At 42.5% G+C, this 12,305-nt stretch overlaps 1 protein-coding gene across 1 annotated transcript in view; it reads right to left on the bottom strand.

Annotated features, from left to right (window-relative positions):
- LOC124606234 (venom carboxylesterase-6-like) overlaps positions 1–12,305 on the bottom strand; it is a 97,753-nt gene that overhangs the window by 37,070 nt on the left and 48,378 nt on the right. Inside the window, exon 5 of the mRNA XM_047138209.1 lies at positions 11,814–12,013. Coding sequence (XP_046994165.1) covers positions 11,814–12,013 — 200 coding nt within the window. The remainder of the gene's footprint in view (positions 1–11,813; positions 12,014–12,305) is intronic.

Genomic DNA, 12,305 nt, shown 5'->3' on the forward strand with positions numbered 1-12,305 from the left:
TAGCAAAATCAGTTTTTCACGACACAGTTCAATCACTATTTATTGGTGTTGTCCTTTTCTTTCACACAATGAAATTAGTACTGGTGAGAGGGTTTACAGTTTTACTTTAATAATAATTTGACTCCGAGCCCCCAATAGCAGTAATGTAGGCTGCTATAAACGAAAATTACTCAATCAATTCGAACAGAACCACAAGTCCCACTGTCCTCTTTGTTCTAACAGTTTTGACGCGAAATCACAGTTCGCCACATGTTCACTTACGACGATATATACCTCGTAAATCGTACTCACACAAATAATCGTAGCAGTTCCAGTTCACCAAATATATTCTTGCACACTTGCACTATTAAACAAAACTCTTTGCCGAAATAAATCGGCGCGAAAAAGAATTCTCAAACGACCACATGGGCCACTCTCAAGTGGGGCTTGCTCGCCACCCACCCTCCAAAACCTCTGACCAACGACTGACCTCTTGGCCAACATGGCCGCTCACTTTTATATGCTCGGACGTCAACCCCCCACTGGTTATGCAAGTACCAATCTCACCAATTAGGGTGACAGAAATAAGTACACCATCGGAACCGCGCTAAAGAGTACATCTTATTTACTATGATACATTAATTTCTAGGATTATTCTATCACACGTTTTAGTTTTTGCAAAATTTCCCCACTTGGCGCAAATTTGTTTGTTTACATCTGTGCTGCAAAGTTTTAACATAAAACAGCATATAGCACCGCTTCTAGTAGTAATCTATAGCGATCTACACATTGCGCTGCTCAAAATACTCATATCTATAATAATTAATTAATTATGGCCGATAAATGTTAATAATAATTTGCAAACAATGAAAACTATTGCAAGTTAAGTGTATAATATACCTTAACTAGTTTAAAATAAGTGTGATGTCACCCAAAATATTATATAGTGCCGTTCTTAACGTCATGAATTTTCTACTGAATTTTTTAAACAATTTTCCCTCAAATTTTGTTTATTGCTCTTTGCGGGCTTAATTATTTATGGATCTTGACATATGACTACGGCACTAGATCCGCTATGACGAAACGTTTTTAATGAGTGCTCGCTCATCCCTGTATGTTGGTATTTACTATTTTTATTACTCTCTCAGTATTCGTGATATTAACCGATTTTGAGGTTACTATAACTTTTTCGTCTCGTGACTTAAGGTAAAGATCGATCTTTCAGAAGGTGCATATTGCTGACCACAATCCACTGCCGCATCGCTCTTCACTGTAAGTTACATAGTTTTCGCGTAATGCGCGAAAAACCAAACAGTGCCCCAAGCTGCGGGCCACGTGGCGACGTAGGCGTCCCACCGACCGTTGCGAATCTCGCTCGGGCGCGCCACGCGCTTCCGCGCATCACGCACCATGTAGCGCACTCGCTCTCCACAAAGCAATGCTTGCATACTAGACCCATTCATCTAGTAACGGGGGTTTGTACGGTCACAATCTGTCTTACGGCCTTTATTAAAAACTGGAATGACCTGTGTTTTTTCCAGTCCTTGGGTACCTTTCGTTGCTCATGTGATCTACGATAAATTACTGCTAGAAGGGGAGCAAGTTCTTTCGCATAATCTTTATAGAATCTTATAGGTACCTCAAGTGGTCCTGAAACCTTTCCACTACTAAGCGATTGTAGCTGCATTTCAATTCCGCGATCGGTCATCTCAATATCTGCCATTTCGACGTTCGCACAATGATTCAAGCAGGGACAGTGTTAAGATCTTCTGCGGTGAAACAACGTCGGAAGACCTAATTCAGTATTTTGGCTTTCTCTCTGTTATCTTCCGTTTCGGTGCCGGTGTGGTGGCTCAGAGAATGAATAGATGATTTTGTCCCACTTACTGATTTCACATACGACGAAAATCTCTTAGGGTTTTTACTCGGGTCGGTTGTCAACGTCTTACTTTCGAAGTCACTGAACGCTTCTCTCATTGCTCTTCTTGTTCTCATCTTCGCTTCATTCAGCTTTTGTTTGTCAGCTGGTTTTTACTTCTCTTAAATCTGAGTTGAAGTGCTCTTTGTTTACGTTGCGCTTTTCTAACATGGCTGTTCAACCATGGTGGATCTTTCACATCCCTTAAAACCTTACTCGGAACATACTTGTCTAGGGCATATTGAACTATGCATTTGAATTTTTTTCTATTTGTTCACCACATTTTCGTCCTCATCACCGAATATTTGATGTTTACTGCTGAGATATTCTGAAATTTGTATCCTGTCACCCTTGTTGAGCAAATATACCTTCCTATCTTTCTTAACATTCCCTGTAGGACCCGTCGTTATAGATGCTGTCACGGTATTATGATCACTGATACGTTCCTCTACGTTAACTGATTCGGTAAGTTCTGGTTTGTTTGTTGCCAGGAGGTCTAAGATGTTACTCTCACGAGTTGTTTCTGTAAGTATCTGCTCAAGGTAATTTTCAGACAAGACATCGAGAACAATGCCATACTATTCCCGGTCTCCAGCACCAGTTTTGATAGCACAACACTCCCAGTCTATACCTGGCACATTGATGTCATCCCTATTACAACGGCATGATCAGGAAAATTACTAATGATATTCAGGAAGCTGCATCTGAAGCGCTCTACAACTACAGATCCTGGCCGAGGTGGTCTATAAAAGCAACCGAACAGCATTTTTGAGTGTTCTTTGATACTCAGTTTCACCGAGATTGACATTCGGAATCCGTGATAACCTCGCTAGATTTTATCGAATTTTTTACTGCAATAAACACGTCGCCACCATTGGCGACTAACACATCCTTACGATAAACATTCCAGTCTGAACTTTGAATTTCGTTGTCGTTGACTTCTGGCTTCAACCAGCTTTCAGTTCCAAGTACTATCCGTGTACTATAACTTTCAATAAGCGATACTAATTCTGGGACCTTTCCTTGGATGTTCCTGAAGTTTACTAAAATCATATTAATCTTTTCTATCTCTGATCTGCGAGGACAAAGATTCTCTGAGGTAACTGTGGCTAATTTAAGAGTCAAATCGTGTTTGCTCCCAAGAGAGATGTCCTCTAACCTAAAAAAGTCCCATGTGTACGCACAACGTACTCTGCTACCCTAGCAGCCGATTCCTGCATGTAGTGCACACCTGACCTATTAAGAGGAATTCTACAACTCTGCACCCGACAGCGGAGGTCGAGAAATTCGCATCTGATACCGTCGCAGAGCCGTCTTAGCCTCTGGTTTAGACCTTCCACTCTGCTCCACTCTGCTCCATTCCAAAGTACCCTGGGTACGATGCTACAAATAGCTTAGCCTGAACCCCGCGTGCATTGCTAGTTGTCTTCACCGCATCAGCCAGCCGCCAAAAAGAGCCGAAGATGGCATCAGAACCCAAGCGGAAGGCGTCATTCGTGCCGACATGTGCCACTACATGCAGTCGGTTGCACCCAGAGCGCTCGATAGCCGCCGGCAGGTCCGCCTCCACATCACGGATGAGGTCTTCCGGCAATCATACCAAATGCACACCGGAATTCTTTCTCGCCTTGCCTGCTATCTTCCCGAGGGGCTCCACCACCCACCTAACATTGGATTTCCCAATGACTAGCGTACCCACCCTCTACACTTGTCCAGACTGGGCAGGAAAATTTACCGCTGGCCCAACAGGAGAGGCATCCCTTCCTGGCTCAGAGTTATCATCAACACTGGGAAGCACCTCGTACCTGTCGCTATGGCGTGGGGTGCCAGCCGCACGGCCTGCTACCCGCTTTCGCCTTCCGCCCAGTGACACGCGGACCCACCACTGTCTGCCACCCACTCTGGAGTGACGACGAATCGGTCAGATGTTACGTACCGGAAGCCTAAGTGACGTCCGGGCCACCAGGGGATTCCAGTGACACCAAAGGTGTCGCAGGTCTCGTCACTGGGGCCCGGTGTCAGGGCAACTTCGAGCATTAGCTAGAAGCTTGTCGACGGTAGCCAACGCAGCTTCCAGCTGTTTACAGACATTTGCCAACTCTCCTTGTGTCCTCTCACAACAAGCACAGTTCCTAGTCATATCACACTGCGTATAAAATAGATAAGAGGTCTCAAATGGCGTTACTGGGTTTGAAAATATGCCAAAGGAGAATAAAGTAATACTAAAAGTTAGTGTGCAGATTTCTTGCTGAACTCTGAGACCGCAAGAAATTAAACAAAAATAAATTTCTCTACACGGAAAATTTACACTAGGAAGCCGCCCCACACAACGATATTAACAAGAATTACGCAAAAACAAAAAACTACTATAACTTTCTTAACCACTAGTCTACACAGTAAAATACACACGTACAGTTCACTTCTTTGCAGAAACACGTGAACAAAAAACAAAGACTAAATTAATTTAAAGTTTATCTCACAAGAGCTGCAGCTGCTGCTGCTGCTGCCATGCTGCGCGTCCTCTCGTCTCGGCGACTGCCGCTACACTAGTACAGAACAAAGTCACTAGAAGGGACAGTGTCCCTAGTATTATTATAGAAATCGATTACTGAGAAAATGTCTAACCTTTTTGAGATACCACTAGAATTACTGTTAAGAAATGCGGCGACTAGGTTACATTACTTACGGGTAGCTGTAAAAAGACTGGGGTATATGGAACCGATGACTGACTAACAGTAAATGGAAATGGACCTTTAGAGAAGAGTCCACCTTATCTTTAGTAATAGTTGTAGGTTGCTGTTTGCGTTGTCCGTGTTGCAGATACGTGTATAAGTTTGATACAGACAGTTTTGACAGTAGAAATCGTTACTAGTCGATTTGTTTTAAGACTACTTTATACAACCGAGCCTACTCGACTGAGGACAGACAACGTTGTCACTTATAAGAAGCGTCTTCGTGAAGAAGAAGATAAACTATACTAGTGTAATAGAAGGCACAAACGAAATTTGTATATTACCTAACTACGTTTTGCGAAACAACATGTAACATCAGACATAGTACATTTAAATGAATTAAAGGTACACTGTATAAGTGCTCACAAACTATTTTAGTTTGCAGGGGGTCATGGCGGTCAATTTTCTTAATATGAGGGTGGTCATGGCTATAAAATGTTATTAATGTAAGAAGTAATATGCTATTGAAAGAAAGAAAACATTATTAAGTAGTAACTTTAGCACGTAGTGCTGCGAAGGCGTAATGCGAGTGACGCTGGGCCAGTGAGAAGTGGAGTTAACATTACAGTGTCCCCACAATGAGGCGAAAGTGGTTCGCTCACAATCACGGTCATTATAGCATAATTACGTGTACGTCTGTACGCAAGATCTACACTGAAGCGCAAAAGAAACTGGTATAGGATGCGTTTTCAAATACAGAGATATGTAAACAGTCAGAACACGGCGCTGCGGCAGGCAACGCCTATATAAGACAAGTGTCTGGCGCAATAGTTAGATCGGTTACTGCTGCTAAAATGGCAAGTTATCAAGATTTAAATGAGTTTGAACGCACTAGCGATGAGACACAGCATGTCCGATGTAACGATGAAGTGGGGGCGTCCCCGTACGACCAATTCACGGGTGTACGATGAATATGAGCAATCCGATAAAACGTCAGATCTCCCACGTCGTTGCAGCCGGAAAAAGATCCTGCAAGAACGGGACCAACGACGACTGAAGAGAATCGTTCAACGTGACAGAAGTGCAACCCTTCCGCTAACTGTTGAAGATTTCACTGCTGGACCATGAACAAGCGTCAGCGTTCGAACCATTCAAAGAAACATCATCGATATGTGCTTTCGGAGCCAAAGCCCCACTCTTGTACCCTTGATGACTGCACAACACAAAGCTTTACGCCTCATCTGGACCCGTCAACACAGACATTGGACTGTTGATGACTTGAAACATGTTGCCTAGTCGACGAGTCTCGTTTCAAATTGTATCGAGCCGATGAACGTGTACGGATATGGAGACAACCTCATGAATCCATAGATCCTGCATGTGAGCAGGGGACTGTTCAAGTTGGTGGAGGCCTGTAATGCTGTGAGGTGTGTGCAGTTGGAGTGGAGTGATATGGGACACCTAATACCTCTACGTATGACTGACAAGTGACACGTACGTAAGCATCCTGTCTAATCACCTGCATCCATTCATGTTCATTGTGCATTGTGACGGACAATTCCAACAGCACAACGCGACACCCCACACGTCCAGAATTGCTACAGAGGGCTCCAGGAACACTCTTTTGAGTTTAAACACTTCCTCTGGCCACCAAATTCTCCAGACGTGAACATTATTAAGCATATCTGGGATGCCTTGCAACGTGCTGTTCAAAAGAGACCTTAAGGGGAAAGCAACGCTTCTAGAGAAACTCATCCAGAAGTCCCTGAAGAACCAGTACACTCGCGATAAGCGCAGAAGACCAAGGCAGTGACAGTCGCAGTCAGTGCCAGGGAGTAGAAGAAGCAGTACTACAGCCTAACTTTGGAGTATCTGCACAGTGACACTGCGATGCTGCTGCAGCCGTTAGTAACTTTAGTCTTCTGCCTGTTAGTGAAGGTCATGCTCTTTAATGTCTCTTTCCATTACTGGCAACCAGCAATAGTTGGCATTTTCTAGGTGTCAGAGTATAGTGAGGAACGAGTGGTGCCTTACACCTCTCTCCTTGTGTGAATATCGTGTCTGACTGCGTGAGTCTCAATGGATGGTAACACTAATCGAAAGTCAGTTTGCGTTACGGGTGTTATATGTCAATTAGTATGTATTTTGGTGTGCAGGATTTTTTTACTGTCAGGCTTTCAGTCTTTTTAAAGAAAGTTTTCCTAAATTTGTGAAGCAAAGCTGAAATAAAGTATATTTGTTGGACCACAAATAAGAATACTGATGGAACATCCAACCGTTTATATTTAACTGACAGATATCGAATTAGCTGCTAGTCCTCTTTCAAAGCAGTTGTGAGGGGCTTTCTGGGCAACAGAAGATATGATAACCATATTTCCATTATGAATTCTTGCCAGCTGCAGGAACAAGGAATGCCGCTTAAAACTCAAATCTTACACTGCCACTTGATTGCTTTCCTGGAAATTTGGGAGCCATAAGCATCAGCAGGGTGAACGATCTCATCAAGACATCTATACGATAGAACATTTATCAAGGTCACTGGAACCCTTTCACGCCGAGCGACTACTGCTGGGTTCTGAGGGAGACCGATGAAACGGCAGGCAAAAGAAGAGCACTACTCTTGCGTTTTTCGAAAAGCAGAGGACATTAAAGTTAATAATATGTTGTGGACTAATTTAGTCCTTATACTGGCCTCATGTCCAAATATAAATATTGAATAATATTGGGTTCTAAAATTGTGAATACCTATTCCTTGTTTTAGTTCTGTCAGTGTTTGGCAGTACTGTTTTTAGTTTTACTGCGTGTCTGGGAAATCTGATGCGATGGCGAGAGACTGATTTTACCAGTGTACTCAGCATCCCAAAATTGGACAAATACAACAGTTTACAAACCAGATGCAGAAAAAATTTGAGTTTGTTGACTAATGTAATTGGTATTTTATGTGTGTCAAAATATAGGGACTAACAAGCGTTTTCTCGCACTTGTGTAGTGTTATGTTCAGATTATTAGATTATGTGTTGTAACAAGTTACAAGGAGAGGACTCGTCTCTGATAGTGAAAGACAGAACTCAGGAGTCAGGAGTTACTGGAAGAGACTGTCATGCAGGGTGGTAGGGAGTAAACATTGATGTGCAAATGTATAAAGCCACCGTAAGAGATCTCTTCGATTAATTCGATTAAAGTTGAAGTATCGGGAAAAAATTTGTTCTTAAATTGTATTTCTAAGTTTTTCCACCATTAGTCACTTCCTACGAAGTCAACATCTCCTCTCCAACATCTCCTCTCCGTGCCTAAATCATCTGTCCTACGCATCCTAGGAAACTTCCGCCCTCTCACTCCGTTAAAGGTAACTTATCAGTCCTCGGCCAACATCGTTACCAACGTTGTGACCGCGCCACGCGGGCTACACCTTCGTCCAAAGTTGGTGATAGGATCTGTGGCGGGATGCGACCGTGAGAGTTTCACTCTGTCAGGAAAATTTCGTGCTTCACACGTCGATTAGAAAGACACAAAACGACTGGATAGTCAAATTCCATTTGAGTGACTGTTTTCTGTTCATCCAATCCTTATATCATGATAACGTTTCTGTTAATTTCACCGGGTGAGTAAAATGTCACGTCCCTACAAATACTGACCCCTTACCGAGGGATTAATGGTATTCGATAATTGTAATAAATTCTCATATAACACCTTTTTCTTTAGTGCGCCATTAGCACTTGGGTTTTGTACCAGTTTCTAACTAATTGTAATTGATTCCGTGGCTAAGAAAGCTTGACGTCACTTCTTCTGCAATTCGTTCTCTCCAGAGCTCATTTCACGTGACGACCGATGCAACCTCCGTCACCAAAGTGTTCGTAACCACTTGCGTATTTTGTTTTACCAATGAATTTTACAGAGTTCAAATGCCTTGAGAACGCTTACAATGAGGATGAATTACCACATACTTTTTATATTGCATACTGAGATGGACGTTTTGGCACCTAATCTGGTCTTACTCTGTGGATGCTGGTGGTAGCTGGTCTTACATATCGTCGCTGTCTGTGATGCAGCCTCACTGCAAAATATTGTTGGCGTCCCAGAAACTAGCAGTTTCCCATTTCGACACTTCAGTTTACTGGTTCAGCCAACGAAGTCCAAAATTGGTCGACTGAGGGAAAAAATTTGTCCATCGCTCATTTTGTAGATTGGTTGGAGGGAATCTCATGAACAACATACTAAAAATCCGGGCCAATGGGTGTGAATTTTGGGGCAGGGGGGGGGGGGGGGGAGGGGGGATGGGAATGGTGGCGTGTAAGGTAAGTTTTTTGTATTAATCTTTTATTATCACGAAAACCGCGGCTTCTATGAAAATGTTTCCGAGCACGAAATTAAACTGCATTAAATTTCCAACGAGGAAGAGCCTATTCATTTTCTATCGAGGACTAACAGTTTCTGCGTTGCAGAAGATGGAAAAATCGCAGATTATTAAAAATAAGAGTTCTAATGTTTATAATTCATTGATATGCGCTAACAACAAATATTAAATGTGTGTACGACATCTAAGAGCAGGCTAACAATATTAAGAGGGTGTAACACGCTGCAAAGGGAGGAGGGGTGGTGGCGCGAGGAGTGAGGGACGGTGGGTGGCCAGACTGTGGTCGTGCACTTCCTTCTTTCAAAGGTCTGCAGACTGAAGAGCGAGCGGACGATTCCTCATTCTCTCTACCCCACTATATCACAAGAAAGCAACTACAGTGTGTTTGGCGAAGTTTTGTCGGCACTTCCACAGTTCACCTTATATGTTACTCTGCTGTGGAGTGTGCAGACGTGTCAGGCTGTGTTTAGTTTCCACACGTCCGTTAACACTCCATAGAATACAAATGTGAGTTACTAATAATACTAAAGCCACAAATACAAATAGTCAGAATTTACATAACCACTGTACACTGTTCTACAGTGCTAAAGGGGAACTTGTTTCTTAAGCATCCTGCATGCAGCTGTGGCATTCTTCCTGGAAAGGCTGCTTCCCCCACCACGAGCGTTGTTCACTTTTCAGTTTACAGATTGTACCTCCCAAGAATTTGCCGTCTAGTTCTCTTACATATGTAGACAAAATAACATCCTTCAGCTTGTGTTTACATAGTGTAGCTGTTCTTTATTTATTAAGTGGGTATTTATTTTTAGTTGTTGAATGGACTTCTTTGTAAAATACGTTACTGTAAACAACGATTGAGCACGGCTTAGTTTGTAAGGGTGATATTTTCAGTGATTCTGGTGGGAAAGAGATTGGATCGGTAAATGTGGCATGTTGCTGCTGTCTATTGTTGACAGCGTACTGTAATGTTGTCTAACCGTGCTGTTTGTTGGTGAATTAATGGATGACCAGGAAGTTACTGCACTTCTCACCACTTATTTCTTAAGTTCAGTAACTGGTGGCATGTTGGAGAATGAGTTGCACTGAGTTAGCCACTTACCACATATCCATAGCCTATCTTCCAAGATTGGTGCAAATATGATGGAATGGGACTGAACTTGTTTAAATCTAGAAAGGTAATCTGCTATAATGCATTACTTGACTTACGCTGAAATATATGAAGGTTCGTAACACCTTCGTGATCTACTTCTGTTACAGAGGGAGTCAATTTAAGCCCCTCAGCCTCTTCAGATGTTGGGAGCGCTCACGCATTTGATACCCATTATTTTTCGAAAATTGTTCCAGCCATTGATAGCGGAGACAATGTACTCAATATTGTCGAATACATTTTAGCAGCGTGTTAGACTTGGGACAGGCTTTCCAGTGTAGCAGACATTCCACAGTTCCAGATGTGGAGCTTCTTTACGCAATGGCTCTCTTAACAACTGCAAATAAGTATTCAGTAAACTGTAAACGACTCCAATATGTAAACACGAGCTCAGTGAAGTTACTTTGTCTACTCATATGATGGAACAAGAGTGGAAGGGATGGACAGTCTGTCTGTAAACTGAAGAGCCTGCAGCTCCCATGGTGGGGGAGTTTTCTTTCCCGGAGGAAGGCTATAACTACTCTACGGGATGTCCAAGCTCTCCTCTAGCAGTGTAGAACAATGTACAGAGATTTACGTAGATCCCGTCATTATGCGTTCTCGTGTTAGTGTTATTAATATTTCATACCTGCATTCCATGTAGTGTTAACAGAGATCTTTGAAAATGAACACGGCCAGGCACGTTTGCATACTTCATCTTCAATAATTCATAACTCGAGCTGTTGAATGGTCGGTATAACTTTGTGAACACCTTGTAGATGATTTTTATATGTACCGGGATAGAGAGAATGGCAATCGCCTGCTTACCCTCCGGTTTGCAGACCTATGAAGGAGGTAACTGTAAGACTATAATCCGGCGACCTACCTTTGCTCAAGCTTCTAAACTCCACCCCCGCTGCTTTTCGCCTGTTGCACCTCTAGAACAAGATTTATTCCTTAATTCTGTTCTCCTGCACTTAGGTGTGACACACACATCTAATATTTGTCCTAAACGCACTTCATTTAATGATAGAGGCTACCGTCATACCTTTGAACTCTAATTTTAATTATCTGCGGTTTTTACATCCTCTGCAACGCGGAAACTATTAGTCCTAGATAGAAAATTAATAGGATTTTTTTTTTGTAGGAAATGAATGTAGTTTAACTTTGCACTGAGAAACTTTTTCCCTAGAATCTGCGGTTTTCGAGACAGTCAAAGAAGACACAAAAAATGAGTTTTAAACTCCTCCAACCTCCACCCCCATGCTCAGGCCTAACCAGCAAGATTTTTGGTAAATTGTTCGTGGGACTTTCCCTTAGCAATGTAAAAAATTTGCGACAGTAAGCATTTCTTGTCTGATCTCCCATCGTTGATTGCGCTACGCTGCACAGATTGCTGAGTGGTTTAAATCATTTGGCCTCAAGTACCTAAACGATGAATTTCTGGAAAAATGATCAGGTTCATAAGGTTTTTCTTGCCCTTAACGAATCAGCTACCAATGTGCAACCCTGCTTCTTACATTCACCAAGAATTAAAGACCTATGAGTGTAGAATATATCACGTTTTACCGTCATTTATCTATGACCTTTAGTAGGTATCCTCTTAAGGATGTTTACGTATATCGAGAACAGTTGATGTGTGGCCCCTTATTAATTGCGTTCAATTTTCTGGAAGTATCCCAAGTACGTAATAGTTTGTAGTTGCTTGACACTAAGTGTCGCACAGTGTGAAATCCCCTGACACAACAGAAAAGTAAGACTTACCTCATCCGTCATTAAGACGGACGTATCCACCAGGAGGTCAGTGGCGTTCACAGAGCGTAAGAACTGCACCAGCTGCTGAGAGTTTTCCGCTTCGTAGCCGAGGACAGAACCCAGTCTGAAAGCGTGGTACCGAGGATCCGGCACCACGGACATGCCAGCGACGAAGGTGCCGCTCTGGTCTACCAGGTGTGAGAACAGACCTATAGCAGGCATCCACATACACACTATCTACTAAAAAAATGCTCATGTTAGTACCTGACGGCCAGTATGTCTTATGATCTGCACTATTAAATTCATTTACACCAGATTTTCTTTGTCTTACAAGCTCTTCCTGCCAGACCTACTTTATGACCTTAATTACATCAAACAGGATAAAACAATTAGATATCCTAACTGTTGGAGGTAAAGCAATGCCTGAAACAGAATTGAAATGGAATCTCACATGGACTTAATTTTGGCAGATTTTGGCTCATTGATAAGATTAAGGATAAA

Source organism: Schistocerca americana, chromosome 3 (assembly GCF_021461395.2).
Source record: "Schistocerca americana isolate TAMUIC-IGC-003095 chromosome 3, iqSchAmer2.1, whole genome shotgun sequence".
Taxonomy (NCBI): domain Eukaryota; kingdom Metazoa; phylum Arthropoda; class Insecta; order Orthoptera; family Acrididae; genus Schistocerca; species Schistocerca americana.